General features: G+C 41.6%; 1 protein-coding gene across 1 annotated transcript; it reads right to left on the bottom strand.

Annotated features, from left to right (window-relative positions):
* Positions 1-14055: 14055 nt before the first annotated feature.
* Positions 14056-15569, bottom strand: olig3 (oligodendrocyte transcription factor 3). Its single transcript, XM_056435994.1, has one exon. The coding sequence runs from the start codon at positions 15567-15569 to the stop codon at positions 14682-14684; it is 888 nt and encodes a 295-aa protein (XP_056291969.1). The 3' UTR covers positions 14056-14681.
* Between the last annotated feature and the right edge of the window lie 6034 nt (positions 15570-21603).

Genomic DNA, 21603 nt, shown 5'->3' on the forward strand with positions numbered 1-21603 from the left:
TGTGCTGGCACACACACACACTGAAGAGATGTGTTCTCCAACATGGGGACGGAGAGCAGCTCAAAGAAAAATGTCTCGTTTTCTGTTTAAAAAGTGGCTTTGGGGGTAAGAGTTACATCCGTTACAGGCACATTGAAACTTGAATTCTCCTCCCTTTTAGAGTAAGTAATGGTCATCTATCGAAAGGGATTAAATCAGATACATTAGCGCTGATTACCTGACACAGTTACTTCTGGTTTGAGTTATTTTCTCTAGCTGCTTCATCATCGGCAGCCCTCACACAAAAATACAAATTAAATAATTTCCCATTCATAATGTCGTGTTCTGATTTTTACTTTATGCCATTTTTGAAAAATAAATTTTTATTTAAATTAATTCATGGTGTAATTCCCTCAAAAATACCACAACAATTAAGGTGGTGATTTGACAACCAATGCAGGGAGCGCTGCAAAATAAAAAATTTAATTTCTTCTTTTTGAAAAATTTCATAAAAAGGCAAAACACACATCAAATATATATATGTGCAGGTTTCTACCTCTAAATGAACAAATAATGAAACATTTCAGTTTGACTCTATATTGTTACTGTTTTTAATTCGGCCGGTATTTAATCTCTCTCTCTCTCTCTCCCTGTCCTTCTCTCTGTGTCTCCGCAGGACGGTGGAGAATTGACAGCAGGTTTGATGGATGACCTCCAGTTAACTCTCCTTCTCCATCTCCTCTGCTCTCCATCCTTCCTTCTCCTCCTCTCTCCGTCCCTCTCCTCTGGCTCTCCTTATCCTCTCCATGCATAACACAGCGTCCCCTGGGCAGACCCGGACAGGGGGCCGGTCTGGGAGGCCAGACCCAGAAACAAAGCACTCTCTGCCATTCGAAAGCCCTCCCCCTGGGCCCCTGTCCTTCAGGGAGAGGGCTCTCTGCTGAGCTGGGGCTGTTAATAAGCTGCTAATGAGGAAACAGACCTCCATTCTCTGCTAACATCAAGACAGATGGGCGCACACGACATGTTGGTTTTAAACGTCCTCCTGATATGACGGATCAGACGACAGGAAGGCCCTGATTGCTCCCAGGAGCTGGTATTAAGAGTACACGGGTACCAATAATTAAAGTAACTTTATTTTTCTGAAAAGAAAAAAGGCAATATCATTGCGTGGTTTAAAATTTAAAAAAAATATCATTTAGCATTTCTCTAGCTGCACAATTTAGAACCAGGGCTTCTGTTGCTCCAGGAGAAACTGGGAGAACGTTTTTTCGTTCGCACCTTTTACACATCATGGTCGTCTTTTTTATACTCTCAGCCAGTGTGGATGAGAAACAGAAAAGTCAGAGCATGCACCAACAAGGATGAAAGTGTAACATTTAGTGAATGTGAGAAGCATTTTGACTTTGAAACAAGATACCTTTAAGGATGAAAATAAAATGTACTGAAGGAAAGGATGAATAGAGAGAGAGAGAGAGAGAAAGAGAGAGAGAGAGCATTGTTTCCAGAGAGCATATTGTGAATCTCTGCATACTCTCCAAACTCCCTCAACATCACAGTTGTCTCCCATGTGTCGTGAACCCCACACACTTTCTCTTCACCTCTGCATAGCCTCCTTTCTCTCAGCGTGTCGGAGGAAGCGGCATGCTGTAAACTCTGCAGGCCAGATGTGATCCAAAGAGACAACTGATGGTATTAAAGACACCAACAGAACTAGGAAGTGTGCCTTTTCAAACTCTGCATTGTCTCCTTGGGTCCATCAGTGCAACAGGAGGACTGACAGGAGGGCCGTACTTGAAGTGCCACGCTTGCATTGAAAGCCCGTCCCTCTCTGTCTCGACAGGAGGCCCATGCAGTGCTGCCTGTGCCAGGCAGGCAGCCCGGCTGTGTCTAGTGGTGGGAGGCATAGCAGATAGGTATTGATATGGATTTCTCTCCAGTAGGCCCCAGCAGAGGGCCCGGGGACTGTTAATAGGCCTCTAACGGGATGACCGGCCCGTGGACGGCCCCCACCGACCCCCCAGCAACTTGTGGAGAAGGAGAGATGATAACAGATGGATGGTGGGGGGAGGGGGGGGGAGTCTTTCTGTCCTGTTTGACGGACAGACGGAGAAAGGTGGCGATGAACTGGGGGTGAGTGACAGGTCCTGGCGGGGCACCAGAAAGCGACAGTGCTCTTGTGTCGGTGTATTTGTTGAGGGGAACTTTTTCTCTCTGTGGCACCAAGGGTTTTAATACGTGTTTGGGGAGTTGAAGTTACAGTTCCTACTTTTGAGAGGTTTTCATGCTGGTTCTGTGAGGGGGAAATACACTGCATTTGCAAAAGGCCGTTATGCTAGTGTTTACACTTTTCTGCTTGTGTTTTCCTTTGATCTATTTTGGCCCCTTTTTAAGATGTGCCTCGTTCCCAACGGGATCGAGAGTTAAAGCAGAACTTCACTGACATCAAAGTCTGTTTGCAGTTCTTACTTATGTAACCCGACAAAACAAAAAGAGAGAATAATGTTGTATTGGGGAGTTTTTCCTCCCAAGGACAGAGCATGCTGAATGTTGTACAGACTGTAAAACCCACAACGGACAATTTTGTGATTTCTTGTATTGTATTGTATAAAAAACTAAATTTAAATCCAAATTTGAATATAAGTTATTAAGACTTGAACTATGGACTATTGAAGATTTTATTTTGTTATGCCTAAAACACTACAGTTGTGATAACTTTGTTAAATCTTTAACCCATTACGGATCTGCATTGCCATCTGCTTTATAGGATCAAACATACAACACACGGCCTCATCAGATACTGACTTCACAGTCATTTGAAACTGTGGAGAAATCACACTCATACTCATGATTACAGCTTTCTTTTAAAGACAAATGTTTATATTTTTCAAATCTAAATGTTGTGTTTATTTAGTTATTGAAAGGTGAACTAAAGTTGCAGAGAATTCTCTTGTGTTGTGTTCATGGTTATTGCACTTAAAACCTAGAGCGAGGTCTAGTTACAGGAGTGGGTTACAGTCGGTACGGCTTTATCGATATGCACTCGCTGCATATGAGAACAAGTTGTAAAAAGCCATTTGTGGCAGAGATGTGCTGAGTCAGATAAATGCTTCGAGTGACGTCACAACTCACAAACTGTTAAAAGACCTATTTTTGTGTATTTCATGTCCACTACACACGCAGCACTGTGCAGCTCGTTGTTTTTATGTCAACAATACTTCCTCATTTCACTAGAATATCCTAAAAAAGGTGGCAGCTGGATGGAGGAAGATCGCCTAAAAGTTTCCTACTTTCTTTTGTGTTTAATCTCCAATTACATGACATGACATGTCATTTACCTGATGCTTTGTATACAAAACGAGTACAATCATACACCGAGAACACAGCTACAGGAAGCAATTCAGGGTCTTGCTCAAAGACACATCAACTAACTGCTAACCACTGACCCAGTCACCCAATAAGGATCACAATATTAAATGTGTGTCTTCTGTTGAAGGAGTACCAATGTCAGGGGTCACATCTCCAGTCTGGCGTTGAGCTCACAGCTGATTGGTCCCTGGTTTAATTTCACGACGTAACAAAACGCTCGTTGTTCGTACTCGTTGACACGCTCTCCGGAGTTCTTTGCCGACATTACAGTTGTTTTTGATTCATTTGTTTAATATTTGTGTTTCAATCATAAACCCTGAGTTTCTGCTCTTTTGCTCAGCAACGATAAACTGAGGCTTTGCGTATGTATTGCATTTCCCCCCAAAAAAACGAAGTGTTGTGTACTGCTCCTCGACTGCAACAGGGTTGTGGGTAGCTTGGCCGTTCTCCCCGGTGGTAGTTAGTGTCATGGTTACCAGCTGCTAGATTCCAGAGCAGCATCCAGTGGCTATTAGCGCAGCATCTGTTGCTGCTGACATTTTCAATATAGCAAATCAGAGCGGTGCTGCTTTGTGACACGATGCACGAGTGAAAGATTTCTGCAAAGATGCTATTTTCACTTATTTTTTAATGAGCCCGACTGTGTGTCTGCAGATCTTCATACTGTTAAGTATATGTATTCTTAATCATTTAGATACACATGTAGAAATATGGCTTTAACCTTTTATTGATACTTTTATTATTATTTAATTGTACATACTGTATATATATGCTACGGCTGTCACTTTTCAATGTAAATTAAAACTTTGGAAAATTATTTCTTAGAATTCACTATTCGTTGGACCTATTGAATTTCTCTTGACTTATCATTAAAATAAGCTAATGAATAAAAGGTTTCTGAAGCACCTGAGACAACGTGTGTCTCAAGGCACATATTTCAGACGTGTGATATGTAACACTCTTTTTTATGGTATACGGGGTCTGTTTGAATTAATTTGAACAAATATGGTGTAAAATGACAATATATTTAATCTCTCCTGATTTACATTGTCATATTATTCTATTATTAAAATTATAATAGGGCAATGCTGACAGAAATAGGAAAAGAGAAAATAGAGAATTCAAATTAACGTCACTATTAACTTTATTCACGCTTGTTTCAACAACTACCTAACAGCAATATAATAAAAACAATCATTATTGCTGTCACTATTATCCTCATTTATAAGGAATAAAACAACTACCCTATTAAAAAGAGAAAGGACTCTACGCACGTTCTCCTGTAAAGCAACACTCTGTTCAATCATCATTAAGAAACAAACTAAATACTAAATACTAAAGACTTCAGATTTGTTCAGGGAGAGCTAACTCAAAAATGATCTTCAAGAAACCTCTATAAAATAATCAAGCTTCTTGTTGCTTTAATAATCTGTGAGTAGATTTGTAAATGTGTTTTTCTCCCGCCTTGTTTGGTTTGATTATATTTTTACAGAACTCTGCTGTGATGTGCTGTAAACATCGAGTTATTCTCTGAAACAGGCCGTAGTCAAGCATGAAATTACTCTCTGGTAACAGAAGGGTTCCTCTCTCACACACACACACACACACACACACACATACACACCATCACGCATTTTAAATGGTTTATCTAAAACATCCTATTAAAGTGAGATACAAAAGATTCAAATGTTGCAGATGTTCAACAAGGTTTAATGACATGTATGAATGTGAAGATCATCGTCTCCAGCAAACAACTATACTGCAACGCAACCCCCCCCCCACACACACACACACATACACACACGCTCACACACATCCCCAGGCCTATCGCTGTGTCCTGTCTGATTGGGTGAGGTCTCGAGGGAGTCATTAAGTACAAAGCGTTAACATCTGCCATACATTACTGAGCCAGAGCAGTTTTGATTTGTCCATATGATGACTCTGGCCCAGTGTGTGTGTGTGTGTGTGTGTGTGTGTGTGTGTGTGTGTGTGTGTTTGTGTGCGTGCCCACTGTTGCTGTCACTTCTGGTTTCACACCCATGATAATGCCTGTTTATAATTAGAGCTGCTTTCCTCGTGTGTTTCCATCACCGCGCCGCTGCTGTGTTCACACCGCGTAGCCTCATCAATCGGCCGGCGCTGCCCGCCTCACGGCAACATGGTGAGACCGGTTTTTTACCCCCCAGCGCTTTTTGGTGAATCTTAAATTTCGGCTTTTTGCTTTTTGCTTTGCGTACCACAGATGTCTTTCCAGCTGCGGGGCTTCTGTTCTGATCCTGCTCACTGACTTGCTGGCAGCAGCAAGATACTGGCTTGTTACTATTGAAATGTGAAAAATATTATATGGTATTATTAGATGCTATGTAGGGAGACATAGTTAGTTCTAAAACCAATGACAGTTTCTAGATTGAAAGAAACCAGAAGGCACCATGAACCCGGGCTCACCGTGAGAGTCTAAATGGCCGAGAGAACAGAAAAAAGCTGAGAGCTGTAATTACTCATCAGTTGTAGCATGCTACTGGACGGCCTTCACGTTAGCGGTAAGCTCACCAGCTATAATTTTACAACTCCTCATATTACTGCCTCACTTTCTCCAATATTTCGCGGAGATTTATGGATTAGTTGTGTTGTGCCACTTGCTGGTCGGATCAACTGAGCCACAGTCAACCTGTTTCAACTTTGAGCCATTGTGTTCATCATCATGTTGTGTTTCCTTTAAAAATATATATTTAAAATGACACAAAGCTACTCACACAACAAACGCCTTCATCAAACTCTCAGTCGCGGGGCTCTCACACATGTCGTCTTCCCAACAAGTCACATGACGCAACAACAAACAGAAAGCACATGACAAGAACATTGTGTTTATGATAACACTCTGAAGTGGTCAGTGGCAATATCGATATAAATAACCTGTAGAAGATTAGCACTTCAGTGGCACTTAGATAGCACTTACTTATGGTACTTTTGTAGTTCGACTATGTTGAGGAAATGTTACTTCCTGTATTCTTGTTGTTCTTAGTTTGTACTCTAGGTTGAAATGCACTTATTGTATGTAATGTAATGTAATGTAGAAGGAGAGATCCCCGTCTGACTTAAAAAATACTGGGGAAAAATGGAAAATCATATAATAAATGTCATCAGGTGTTTGTGTCTCATAGTTCTGGCTTGTTTGTTTGTCATTGCCTGTTTGTTTATTTGTAGTTTTTGCTATATTGAATGTCTCTTATCTTATCTTATGGGCGACTAAAAGGTGAGAGAGAACATAACATGAGGTGAAGAGACTCTATTTTTATCAGAAGAGTATGGCGGTGTACATGTCACACACACACACACACACACGCACACACACACACACACACTTCTCTGAGGTGAACGTCCAGAACGTCAGAACGTGTTGACGCATTATTTACATGTTTGTTTGTTCTGCGACAAGCTGTCTGGGTGTTGTTAACATTGATATTGATCAAAATCACCAACTGCGATGGAGTCGGCCTGGCAGCGCCATCAATGAGGTCCGAACGTGCCAGCTGAATCCAGGCCAGAGGGAGGAGGCTAATGTCTGCTTTAGCATCGCCGCCAGCTCACAGAGAGGGTTAGGTAGCGGGCTAACGCCCGGGTTAACAGCGCTGCCAGATCACATGCGGACATGAGGAAGTGTAATCAAAATGGTTTGGAATCCTCCGAGAAGCCTTAAAAGGTGATTGAGTTTCTTTGTCGGAGACCTCTGCGGTTATAATTTCATCAGGTCAGCTGGCAGGTGGAAGTGTGACATCTGGACCGAGGGAGTGATCTATACCTTACTTCTGCTGCCAACTGATGCTCGATAGACAAGAAGGTTGGACTGGCTGCAGGGTGTAAACGTGGGCCGGTGCCAAGCCACGTACCTCCAGTCGGAGGGGTGTAATGTCTGCTTGTGCACGGCTGCCAACAGAGATGTTAGTGCGATTCCCAAAGGCCCGTTTGAGTCCCTCTTCCGTTCAGTTCGGTTACAAAAGAAAGAAAAGCTCAAAAGAAGGGTCCCATCAGCCAGTCAGTCACTTTGAATACAGTGTTTGTGCTGCGAGATCATTTGAAGTCATCATTTTTTATATTTCCTAATTGTCTTGCAGGTATGTATTACATGGCAGTGCCAGAGCAACAGTACCGTGCCTCCACTGCTTTGCCAGCTGACCCCCGGCCAGACTGCCCGCTTGCTAGACAAAGAAAATGTTTTTTTGACAGTATATTGACATCTTACCAGCAACATTACTCCAATGTTGATGTCTATATATGAACATGTCACAGACAATATATTTTGAACAAGTGCTGTTTTTCATTTAGAAAATAAAAGCTCTCTGACATGTTTCCATTAATTTGTTGAAAAGATGCTTTTATTCTGAAATATTTGCCAGACAGGGTTGAGAAAAAAACATCTGTGACCTCCTTGGCTCTTTAAATGAATAGAGCAAGGGACACTTCAAGAGAGAAGAAAGTACCACGAGGCTTCATCATCAGAGTCGTTTATGAACTTTAGCTCAGATTTTGAGCTTGTGATCGTTGTTCAAATATGAAACATTTAAAATGAACTGTTTTCTCAGGGCAGTATTTTGGTAACGGACTGTTGGGTGAGGTGAAGGCAACTCGCTAGACCGATGCTAGTCTATTGAGGTTTCCATGGTAATTTGGTCACAGTGGTTTGTAATTTTAGAAAAATATGTCTCCTGACAAAAGGTTTAGGAAGCACTGCAATAAAAACTACGGACATTACAGGAGTGCTCACTGTTAGCTTTACATGTAAAGTGGTTTAGTGTACAGTATACAATATGTCTTAACCTCTGATATGTACAATATTAATAAAACAAAACAAAAACTACAACAAAAAGAAGTCAAAAAGGAGATTCATCCTTAAACTCTCACGGGTAGAACTGAGGACACACGCACTTCAATGGAGATAATGATGCAGATTTCATCCCAGCCTTCCTGTATGCCTCTGACTGTGATATAACCCTGATAACACACACGATAATGAACTCTTCTCCTCCTTATCTCTCGCACCTCTTCACATATTAACGCTTATGAAAAACCCGGATGGTTAAATTCATTCTCAAGTTGTTTGACAGGGTCAACAATGGAAGTAGAATCACGGCAGGCAAAGGCCGAGTGAGATGCGTCTGTGTGATGATCATCGACCTCGAGGAACATGGCGACGGCACGTTGCCCTCAAAGGCAAAACAACTTGGTCCACATTCAAACTCCCTTCATTCCACAACTTTTCTTGTCCCCTGTTTTGTCGTCAGTGAAGGAACACAATCAAATAGGTTTTTTTAAATTCATTTTGGACTGGACCGTACCAAGAGGTGGTCTGATCTCTCTATTTGTGTTGTCTGTTCTTGGCTTCAGCTCTCTCTCTCTCTCTCTCCTCACGACCATGTTTCACTTTGTCGCCCTACGCCCCCCCCCCCCCCACCCCCGCTGAGAGGGGACTGTCACCCAGTGCTGTGCCAGGCCCTGAGCTGACACACACACACATACACAGTTTTTTTTTCTCCATCTCCCATACATGGGAAAAAAAAGTTCTCGCGCTCAGTTTTTCCCATGTCATCTTGCTGAGAAACTCGTTCCTCCGGGCAGATTTGAAGCATGTGGTGGCCAGAGATTTAGAAAGATATATCTTTCCCATCAACATCTGCTCACCTGGCCTGCTCTTCTCTTTCCAGAAGGCCGCCGCATACACAAACACACACACACACCTACACCCAAACATACATAAATACACACACACACACACTGCGGTTTGACAATCAAGGACAGTTGGTTTTGAGCAGTGTCCGGACAGTTAGACTCTCACGGGGAGTCTCCAAACTACAGGCGACTGGCACGCAGACAAACACTCAGGGAGCGCGTTTACGGCCAAACACTGAACGCCATCTGTCAGTCACTGTAGGAGGATATTACTGCTCACACACACACACACACACACACACACACACACACACACACACACACACACACACATGCCGGCATTTTCTGTCTCTCTGAATCTGTGTTTATTACACACATTTAACACCGAAACTGGCTTGTGTGTGGTTGAGGAAATGAAAGTGCAATTGTGTGTATTTGTGTGTGCACAAGTTTGTCTTCTTGTGCACATTCCGCCTGCTGTGTAAACACAGCATGTCCGTTTTGTCAGGAAGGTTGTCTGTGTGTTGTATTTTCTTCATTTTACAGGCCCATAATTAATAATATTGACAGTGATCGTGCTCACGGGGTAATTTACTGGAGGAAGAACTCAGATGTTTACAAGTGAAAGTTACTTTTAGTAAAAGTCTTGTATTCAAAAAAGTGTTATCAGCAGAAAGTGTTCACAATAATACATTATTAGAAATATGATATTTAGAAATGCATCTCATTTATATTTTCTTTTCTGATGAATCTTCTTTATTTTTCAATTTGTAGGTTAATTATTTTTTTTTTAATATAAAAATTTAACAAAAAGTATAAATTCCCACTAAACATGAAATTGACTAAAGCCTAAGACGAGGTGTTACTTGTTTTGATAAATATTCTTATAACTGACCAATTAATTTAAGTGATTATTATTCAGATTCATATTATTGTTGATGCATGCAATATATCAGCAGCATTTTAATGTTGCAGTTGATCAGAAGGTCGTTCCACCTGTTTTTATAAACTGTGAGTAAATGAATCGGAATAAAAAGTATTCAATTCACTTTTGAAATGAAGTATAATATTATAATAATATAACATATGAAGGTTAAGTACCTCTGAATTGTACTTAAATACAGTACTTGAGAAAATACACTTGATTTTTTAAGTCTGAAATTACTTGATGTCTCATAAAAAAACTTTCACAGATGGGAGCTTTATTTGAATTTTACGGTAGGAATAACACCCTATTAAATCAAACTAATTTTCTTCTATTGTGTTACAGTCTCATCATGACAGATGATACAACCATCCTCAAACAATAACGCACATGGATGTCATTCTGCAGCCCCGTCCTCTCACTTCCCGCGACCCTGCGTGGACAAAGGGAAGTGTCAACACCACCTCTCTAAATGCACAATTAACATGCAAATGAGCTCAGTCGCTAATGGCGATGGCAAAGCGCTCTTATGATGGAAATATGCTTTCTGTTTTGGCAGTACGGGTTAAACATTAGTCTGTGGAATCAGCTGAGGACAGGAGGGCACAGGGCCCCGGGGCTTCCCTGAGGGTATAGGAAGAGAGAGAGAGAGTGACAGAGAGAGCTATACACACAGAGAGGGAATGGCCTCTGCACCTGCTTCAATGAAGCCACAACACACACACACGCACACACACACACACACACAGAGAGCACGACCAGGCAGTTATAATCAGCCTCGTTCAGGCTGTCATCTCGCTCAATAACTTATCCCCTCAACTGCTTTTGTTCTAGCAGCAGCTCGGCTGATGCGGCCGCTGCCCCTTATTCAACGGGAATTTATTTTCAATTGCTGCCCTCGGGGTCCGGTCCTGCTGAAGCACATTGACCGAGCAGATAAACAAACCAGCAGTTCACCGCTACGCACTTCAGGCAGGACTCTTCAGATTGAATGCCGCATCAGTCGGCGATTGCCAAATGAGATGTTTGTACAAAAGTCGTCGTTATAAAAGCATTAAATTGCCATTCTGTGTGTGCATATCTGAGTTAAAGTCTTGTGTTTGCTGCTTTGTAATGCTGGCAGACACATCGGTGTGTTTGAATTCAAACAACTTCTCAGATTTGAGGTTTTGAAGTCAGATTTGGAAAAAAGTGTGTGTGTCTCTCTCTCTCTGTGTGTGTGTGTGTGTGTGTGTGTGTGTGTGTGTGTGTGTGTGTGTGTGTGTGTGTGTGTGTGTGTGTGTGTGTACAGAGGCTGCACAAAACAGTGTTGCTCTCAGTGACCTCGAGTAGCTCAGTAACAGGTGGGTGCTCTGTCGTTTGTCGAGCCTCATGAAAAGAGGAGCTGATGTTCAGTCACCGAATCTCCAGAGGAATAAAATCTGTCTGTCAGTATTATTTGTAAATGGAGTATAAACAGCTCTCTGATTTAAATCTGAACTGTTTAGGAAGAGAAGCACATTCCCTGATGCTATCAACTCTTGAATGTCAAACAACTGACACCTTACAGTGTCCTATTTTTAATTTACGGTTGTCTTTTCATAATTATTTATGTTTTGTGCATTTTACTTCTGTATTGCAAATCCTTCACCCTCCTGTGTGTATTGTTTTCATCAAGATATGGATGATGTTCTTATGTTGTGTTGTCTTTTTGCACAATGAGCTCAATGAGACAGGTGTTAATATGGCAGAAAAAAGTTAACTCAACTCATTTATTTGGGCTTATTTATTCATGTATTCTCTCGTGATACATCTTTAAGGTGTTGATGTTTACTGCAGACTTTTACAAAGCAGAATAAGTGGAGAGAAAAAGACAGAGAAAAATCTTGAAGTGCCAAATATATACGTGCTAAAATGCTTCTTGTGTTAAACTGCCACCGGTAATAAAGGGTTTCTCAAATACCTGAAACAACAACATATTCCTCCATTTAATAGCTATTTTTCACTGAATACATAAAAAACGGAAATAGAGGCTGTTTTGTTGGTTTCATTTGTTATGTTGCAGCATTATGATCAACTTTCTGTCTTCAGCTTGGCATCCCTTGTGAAAAAGAATAATCTGATTCTCAGAGGGATTAGCTCAAAGTAAACAAGAGACTAATGAGTATCATTTTGTGAACCCTGCCTGGAAGATAATCCACGTCATTATAATAAACACAGTGGCAGAGGAAGAAGAAAAAGCCATAATTCAATCATTGTTTGCATGAGTTTGATTACTTGTTAATTTACTTGTCGGTTTAAGCTTAATTACAGTAGAACAATCCTAAATGCCATAGTGCAAGGCAGTACAGCAATGAATACTCCTGTTACCATATGGCCATCTGCAAGATGTACACGCCTGGAATAAAAACTGAACAGGCAGTGATTTACATTTGTCTCTTTAACATTCAACCCCATGCTATTGCGTGTGTTGTCTTGTGCATGTTGTTTGCATGTGCATGAGTGTTTGTGTGCATTATGTTGTGCCTCACGTCCAAATGATGCCCCTCCGTGAATGTGACGCTGCTTTATGGCAGCAGCAGTTGTCTCTGCTCGGCTCGGCTCCTAATTAGCCAGAATTAAGAAGTATTTTTCGGCCCATTGAAGAGTCCATTTCCTTTGAAATCGGAGCATAATAAACCTTAAGTAATTACCTCAACTCATGACTATTAACTCGCAAACTGCCAGCTTCCCTTGACAACATCCTCCTCAGTGTTGTGTGGTTAAAAGGCCATTGCAGCTATCCGGCTATTTACATCCCATCTGGCAGCCCGCGAGGCGCAGACAAGCATGAGGCTCATTCCTAAAGACAAAAACCCCAAGAAGTGTAAAATGAACTCTTTCACTCTTTCTCTATTTAACCACAGAACTTGTGTTTTCTTCCCTCCGAAATAAGTTACAAAAAGGGGGGCTTCTTCGTCTCCTTTATCTCTTTCTCTCCTCTCTTTTTTAAACTTTTTTTTATTTATCCACGCACTCATTTGCATGCGCCGAGGCCGAGGAAGGGGGGGGGGGGCTGAATGTATAATCTTCTTGCATTTAGTTGCCTGTAATCCCGACGCCTTTTTGTGATGTGATGTTCTCCTCTTGGTCCCCCATGAACAATTAACTTGTAATCTCCACAAACATACATGCTGTCGCTGCAGAGATGAGACGGAGGAGCACCCGAGGGACCCGGCGGACCGACCGCTCCGCGCTGCCCGAGGCGGATCCCTTTGGAGCCGCTCTGGAACCATCCGACTGGGCTCCATGAGGCCGCAGCCACGTCCCCTGCGTTTCATCTTCCTCCCCCTCCTCTCTCTTTCTCTTTAACATGTGATGGCTGCTCGGACATGTTAAATGAATGTATAGCCTGACCCATGTGTCTAACTACAAGTTGACATAACGTCAGATTTTAAATAGTTTTGAAGTGCACTGCTTGTGGTTGCAGGGGATCGACCCCTGTGCAGCTTTCGGGCTTTCCTCACTTGATTTTAAAGCTGTGTCCACAGTAGTAATTATTATAGAGGGACAGCCATCCTTAAAGTTGTGCTCATTCTCATTCATACCCAAAAACAATTATATTATGGTTCGAATAATTATATGACAAACATTTTTTACATTTGTTTCATCTTTACTTATTCAGTCTGATTTCTTTGCAAAAAAAAAGTATGCTAGATGTAAATATTTATTTCATTTAATTAGTAGAACGAGTCTGTGAAAGTTAACACATTGTTTACTTTTTATATACTGATGTCTTTAATCCGAATTGTCAAACATATTTCTAATTGTTTTTAACTGAAAATGTGAGATAATGTAATATGCTTTGACTGAAATAAACTAATATATTTTTGGGTATAAACGTTGACTTCAATTTGGAAAATAAACCAAGTTTGTACACCTCAAATACAAATAAATTAAAAGTTCAAATGTACCTCCTAGACGTTATGAAATGTAAATGATTGATATGACACATATTATTCGTGAGTGTTTAAGAGTGCCTTTAAAAAAAGAGGAGAAGACAGTGAGATATGATCCATAATTTCAGTTTTATTGAAATTTCATCCAGGGACGCTGGGAGATAATAAATATGTCATAAATCAACAATTTACAAAAATAAAGACACGGGGTCTCTGGGCATAACAAAATTCAGTTCAGCAAAAACAATCATGCTGTGATAATTATAACATCATGCAACAAAAAATAAGAGAGAAGAAATAACAAAAGCATGTGGACATACAGTGAGTCACGAAATGAAAATAAATCTAAAGAATTTTAAAACAAATTTCCGCGCAGTCATTTTAGCCAATAACACATGAATGCCATTATTTTCATTTACAACTCAAGTTTTAAATCCTTGGTACAAGGCACAGAGCGCATTCTTCGTTTTCACAAAATGATGCCTGCATGATAAATAAAAATTTAAAAAAGTCAAATAAAATCAAACACGTCCATGCAGCCTCCTTCACCTCTCACACCGGGGTGTGACGTCAGATACGAGAGGATTGTGGCTTCTTGTTGCGTGACACACAACTTGTTTTCCTTTTTTTTCACCTTCAATTGGCAAATTAATCAGTCTTTATAAAGTCCTTGTTGCAAGGAGGGGAAATGTTTTTTTTCTTCTTTCTCATACGCCCAACAAGAAAACAGACTAAATACCAACATGCACACGTGATGCCAAATCCACCCTCATGCCCTGAATTATCTATTTACAAACATCTCTCAGTCTCCGCGTGTCTGTCAGACATCATTTCAGCAGGTCCTTGCCCTCCATTGTGAGTCTCGTGAGGCCGGCAGTGGTGATGGGGATGTGTGGCGCAACGGGCACCTGGCAGATGGTGCAGGGACACGGCAGTCCGGCCCAATGCTGGAAGCCGGGGCCCAGCTGCAGGGGCTGAGGCGCAGCCGCGGAGCTCTTCATCAGCGCGTGCGGTGCTCGGATGGACGTGAGCCCCGGCAGCGAGCTCGACAGCGTGGAGGACGTGGAGGTCGTCAGCGCGCTCCCGAGGAGAGGGTGCACCTGGTGCACCTGATGAGCGGCGGCTGCAGCGGCGGCGGCGGCAGCTGCTGCAGCCACGGGGCCCCCGGGGTGTCCACCGGGACCGGCGGCGTGCCCCACGGTGCCGCAGTGGAAAGCTGAGTTGTGCCCTCCGTAAATGTCCCCCACCAGCCGCTTCATCTCGTCCAAGGAGCTGTTGAGCATCAGGATGTAGTTCCTGGCGAGCAGCAGCGTGGCGATCTTGGACAACTTCCGCACCGAGGGCCCGTGCGCGTAGGGCATCACCTCGCGCAAACCGTCCATGGCTAAGTTGAGGTCGTGCATGCGCTTGCGCTCCCGGCCGTTGATCTTGAGACGGAGATGGTACATTTCCTCCTCGGTGACTGGCTTCTTTAGTTTGAAGTTGTTGCTGCTGTCGCTGCTGCTGCTGCTGCTGCTGCTCTCGACTGACTTGGGGTCTCCAGACCTCAGGAGATCACTGGCGCTCAGCTTCTGGCGCAGCTCTGCGCTCTGCGTAGACGAGGACACGGAGGAGCCTACGAGGTGGTGATGGTGGTGTGGGTGGTGCTCTCGGAGAGACATGACGTCCATGTCCGGGGAAGAGGCTCTGCTGCTTTGGCTGGAGTCTGAATTCATTTTATGGGTTCGATTCCGAGGTTGTTGTAGGAGGTCGCTGCTGGCTGCCCCCCTCTCTCTCAACACCCCCCCCCCCCTTTCTCTCTCTCTCTCTCTCTCTCTCTCTCTCACTTGCACTCTCTCTTGTTCCTCTCTCTCTCTTTCTGGAACCCTCAGTCCTCCTGGTCCTCTGATGTTGTCCGGTATCCGTCCTGCCCCACGCGTCTGTCCCTCTTATCACATCAGAGTCCACTTTGCCTCAGCCGACTCGCTCTCTTTCCTCTCTTCCCTCTCTTTCCTCTGGTTTCTCTCTATCTCCTCTCATCTGTCTCTCTGTGTGTCGGCGGTGAGGAGTACATCGATAGAGGCTTTTTATATCTGCGGGGGAAACAAAAGCGGCTTTCCTATTCATAACGCCTATAGTTAGTGGGATGACGTGCCCGTTGGAAAGGGGGCGGTGTGCTTTGACTGTCCCAGTGACCGCGGCGCGCAGCCATTCACTGCCATTGTCAAGACACCGTTGGGGGGCACAGTTCGCCTCTTCTTCTTCTTCTCTTCTTTTTTCTCTCCTCCTCCTCTTCTTCTCTTTCTCTTGTCCTCTCTTCTCGTGGATCAGAAAGTTGCTCTTCCTGGAACAAACTGGTCAGTTTGAAAATTGATTCTTTTATACAATGTTGTCAAACCTATACATTTCATATATAAGTTGTTTGGAGAGCCTCCTGTACACCTACTATTTAAAAAGTGAAACACTATATTGGTTTTACCTCGCTGCGTAATAGGACATTTACGCACAACAATCATTGTTATAGCCTCGCGCAGTACATGCTTTTTTTCTTTCACATATTTTAAAATAGATGAAATATGTAATCTGTTCAAACTTCCAGTCTCCTACACACAGTGATCATTGTGGGTGTTTATCGGAATCTGAAACCAACGTCTCGGTTCGGCCGCTGTTGCCGGAGTGAACCGGGAGGAATGGGAAGGAAATTGCTTTCCCATTCAGCGGCTCCCGCGGCCACAGGGGTGCGCGGCCTCCGCTGGGACCGAGGTAACATGCCCGCTCCGGCACTCCGCACTCTGCTGTCCATATGGCAGCATGCGGGCCTCACGTCTGCGCCTTCACACAACTTCTCATCGCTTCCATGACAGAAGGGTTATCCTTCATTTAATTTCTTCATTATTATTCACATGAGATGTGTCAGCCTGTATTTTGTATATGTTATCCCTAAAGATTAAATATAGGATATAGCTTAAACAAACTTTATTCTGATAAATAGTATTCACATGACATCTGTTGCTTCTGTCCAGAGGGATCCTCCTCTGTTGCTCTCCTGGAGGTTTCTTCCCTTTTTCCCACATGAAAGCTATTTTTTCTATTTCTTGGGAGTTTTTCCTGATCCGATGTTGAAGTCCTGGGACAGGGATGTACTGACAGACACATTTGTAATTTGTGATATTGGGCTATACAAAATGAACTTAATTGAATTGAAAAAGTAATTAATTGAATAGAAAAATAGATGACAATGAAAATGTTGTATTAAAAAAAAGACTCACGATGCAGTCATTATATCCTTTCACTTTACTTGTGCCTCAAGAGGAAATTTGTTGTAAACCCTTCATTCCCGCTCATAAAAACTGTCTACAAAAACTAAGAACAAGTTTTAAATATTTAAACATGAGAAACATAATATATTGAAATAATCCATGGGGTTTTCCCAATAAGCAACATATATCTATATACAACTTTATCATATTTTATAGATTCATCACGCGAACAGACAGATCTCAGAAGGTGTGTTTTTGTGCACACTTAAAAGTGAGTCGGTATTGTCTATATTGAGCTGCTGAGAGCGCTCTCTCCACTCTAAAGAGCCTCCTCCAGGTCTGTTGGGTGGAGGCGGAGTGGAGGAACTAGAGAGCTAAACAATAACATGTGGAAGTAACTGAAGCACTCTTCCCCTGACCAGCACCTCAGCATCCCTCCATCCATCCATCTGTCTATCCTTCCATCCACCCGCAAACACACACACACACACACACACACACACACACACACACACACACACACACACACACACACACATGCACACACACACACTGCACTTCAAACTGGGATAATAAAGTCTGTCTCCAACTCTGCTCGCTGCTCTCTCCTTCTCCAATGAGATCCCCCTGGTAGAACAGTAAAAATGTGTATTCACGGCCTCATTGTTGGCCCCCGCAAAAGAGCCCTTCTCATAAAGGTGCTGCCAATGCAAAGGAAAGCGCTGGTCGGCTTTGCTCTCTCTTGGTGGCATTTGAACGTGCAAAGCTTTGAATACCAATTGCTTGAACTGGACATATGTGAATCCGCTGTAAGCCTACTAATCCTGTCCCCAAGTGTTTCTTTGTGTGCGGGGCAGCCTCGCACACCCAAGAGAAAGTGTTCCTAATCCGGCCAATGTGGAGAAATGTGAATGAGACGGACAGAGGAGAGCTCACGAGGAGGTATGTGAGCATGTGTGTGTGTGTGTGTGTGTCAGGTATCAGTTAGTGCAGGAACACATGCCTTTGAATTCATGTATTTTGCTTGATTTATGTATTTGTGTTGAGTGTGTGAGTCCATGGCTCCACACCACCGGGACACTGGTCTAAGTGGAAGCAGTTATTCACCGTTCTCCACACTACTGTCGCAACAGGTCGCCCCTAATGTGCTCTTTTCACCGCGTATAATCTCCTCGCTTTCCTTTTATTCCTCTGTTCTTATCTTCTTTTTTTTATCTCTTTCCCTCTCACACTCTTTCTTCTCTCCAGTTTCTTCCTGCTTCGTCTCTTCTGTCTTTCATCAATCTTTCTCTCTTTCACATGTGGCTCGCTGCCCTCTCACATCAGTTTCCTGGGCAGGAAAAGGACAGTTATAGAAAATGGGTCAAACTTTGAGTCAAAACTGGGTTTACATATCCAAGAGAAGAACACCACCCAATACAATGGGTTGTTTTGACATAGTCAAAGTGTTATTATGGAGGAAATCTGTTATATAATCAAGCCTTTAGATCTTAGACTAACGTTCAAAAGTTTGGGGTCACTTAGAACCTTTTATTTTATTTTAGAAATGTCCTTATTTTTTTAAAGAAAAGCACTGTTTATTGCAATGAAGTTGACATTAAATTAATCAGAAATACACTTTATACATTGTTAATGTGGTAAATGACTCGGTGGAAATGTCTGTTTTTTAATAAAATATCTACAAAGGTGTATAGAGGCCCATCTCCAATGTTCAATACTACATTGTGTTATTGCCTTAGAAGACTAATGGAGGCTTAGAAATCCCTTGAAATCCCTTTTTTTGTTAGCAACACTTATGCTGGAGAGAGACGCTATAAAACTGGCCTTCCTTTGAGCTTGAAGTTTGAAGAACAAAATTAATATTCCAAATAAAAATCATTATTTCTAACCTTTTGCAATTCATTTGATAAATAATAGTGTGAGTTTTCATGGGAAATTGAATTGACTGGGTGACCACAAACTTTTGAACGGTGTACATCTCACTCTGTGTTCCTGATTGCTGATTGAATGTCTTGTGCTCCTCCAATATGTAAGCAACTCTTAGGTTAAATAATTTATATTAATTCAGGCCAAATACTGTAATACACACCGTTTGTCACCATCATTTTTGATATTTTGACCCAATTAAAGCAATGTCTACTTGCAATACTCATTTGTTGTTGTTTTATCAGGCACCGTGCACTCTTCGGTTGAATAAACAAAGATTACACAAATAAAAAAACATTTTATTAGGGTCAACATAAAGGTTTTTCCACCACTTTCCTAATCTTTTTAACATCTTGGGGAGGTCCCGACTCCTAAGACGGCATTTATATGACCAGGAGATATTCTTTGAGCACAAATGAATCAAACAACAAAGTATTATTGACAGAAAGTGATGGTTGTATGGGAAATGTTGTCGTCCTTTGGAGAAATACTGATTCTCTCACTCAAAGTGGCGAGAGGCTGTTATTACCACGGTCTCATTAGTTTATATTCAATCCTGTACACTTGTTATAAAAGTTGCTCATTTTACTGATTAATAATTAGGGTTGTAAATCACATGTTAAGAGTAAATATTCATGCATGATTACTTTAAATCACTTTAACGTCTTAAAGAACGGTCTTCTTCATATGACTTCCGAGGAACCTTAATGACTCCTGAAAGTAACTCTCTACATCATGTAAACCTCAAGTCCTTAGAGCCCGCCTCCCGTCAGCTTAAAGCAGTGCATAGTCCCCCTCTAACACGTTGAGGGCAGTAAACAGTCAATGGATGCGTCACTCCAGCAGCAGGTGTAGACGGTAGGCGGCGGTCTCGCCATCACTCGGAGGTCACAAGGTCAAGTTGGCAGCAGAAAGGTGTCAAGGTTGCTTTTAAAGTCAAATATTATTCGGTGCATTTACACATATTTTGGAAATGATTGTCAAATCTAGAGATTTTGGTTAGTTTCAGTTACTGTTTTTGGTTATCTTTGGCAATTAGGAGCTGTTAAAATACTATTCTAAAAAGCATTGTTCTAAATATTGCAGGCAATTTTGTTAAAAGTACATGAAAGTCGATGAGATATGTTTCTTTATGTGTTGACCATCAACTAAATGCTGGTGTTTTAGAGACAAGAAAAACCATATGGAGGACTCGAGTCTGACAATCAGAGGTTATGAGTACTGCAAAGTACAATTATGAGTAATAAAACGTCTCCAAAATAATAGTGGCATTAAATTAAATCGTCAGAATTGTTTAAGATGGTCTCATTAACTTATGAATTCAAATAAAGTTTGAGCCATGATTGAAATAACTGAGGAACCAAGAGGAGCAGGGAAGCAGAAATACAGAAACTTTGTATTACAAGGTGAGGAGACAATAAACGATATAATGCTTAATATTTATTCTGATATTTGTTTACTCATCACTTCATTGTATTTAATGTGTACTTTATTTCTGTTTATTTAGTTTTTTCTATGTGTAACTATGTTATGGAATAAAGTCAATAAGTCACAGCTCAGAAATATGCATATATAAAGCATTTATTTTTATATTGTTCTTTGTATTTTTGTTGGTGCAGTGAGTTCTGTTCGTTTATTTTAAGATGATATAAAATATGAACATGATGCCTTTTTTTTCTAATCAGTTCTACAGTATATTATGCCAAATGCATGGCTGTACTGCTTTCATTTTACCCGTCAAAGATGCCATCAAACCAGTTTGAAGTGTCACCAAAAGAGATTTCACGAAGGTTGAAGCATCCCAACAGCAGATGGAAGACAGCAACGGGAGTATTGGCGTTCCAGCCTTCGTCTAAAGTAGCTCTGAGATTCATTTATTTTCAAATAAAGCAATGAAAAGTAAGAAGACGTACTGCACCTCTCAGAAATGTTTGGTTAACTTTGAAAAGTCTTATTTTTCTTTCCTTGGCTACATTCTGTGTGAAAGAGAATACCAATAAGATTTCTGTCTTTCTTATCCTTTTTTTGGTGTAAAAGTAAACAAACCTTCAAATTATAGCGAGCCTTTAATTAAGGAGACGATCAGACAATTAAAAGCTCATTAATTACAGCCCTCACAACCATCTCCACCAACATGAATATTGAGTTCCTAATTATTATTTGCGGGGCTGTTTTGTTCTTGGAAGACATCGGCGTTAATTAGGCAAAAACAAGTCAAATTAACATTCCCGTAATGAAGAAACATACCTTCATGTTTACTGCTCTCTGTCTGAACACGCTCTGATAACAATCTGAGATCTCAAAGCGCTCTGAAGCATGTTGATGATGAGTTTTATCAAACAGAAACAAGTTTTCTGTCTTATTTGTTTTTACATCTGGATGCACCGCTCGAGGTGTGTGTATTTCCTAAATGGCTCTTTTGAAATGAGAAATGTTTTGTTTTTAGTTTAGTTTTTAATCTTTGCTTTCTCACCTTTAGATGCAAAAGCTCTTAAATCCAGATTCAAGGTCATTTTCGACCCACCTGTTTACAGGTTGTGCTCATTTTACGCAATCCGGTGAGATCACATTGGATTTGACCAAT

Source organism: Pseudoliparis swirei, chromosome 17, assembly GCF_029220125.1.
Source record: "Pseudoliparis swirei isolate HS2019 ecotype Mariana Trench chromosome 17, NWPU_hadal_v1, whole genome shotgun sequence".
Taxonomy (NCBI): Eukaryota; Metazoa; Chordata; class Actinopteri; order Perciformes; family Liparidae; genus Pseudoliparis; species Pseudoliparis swirei.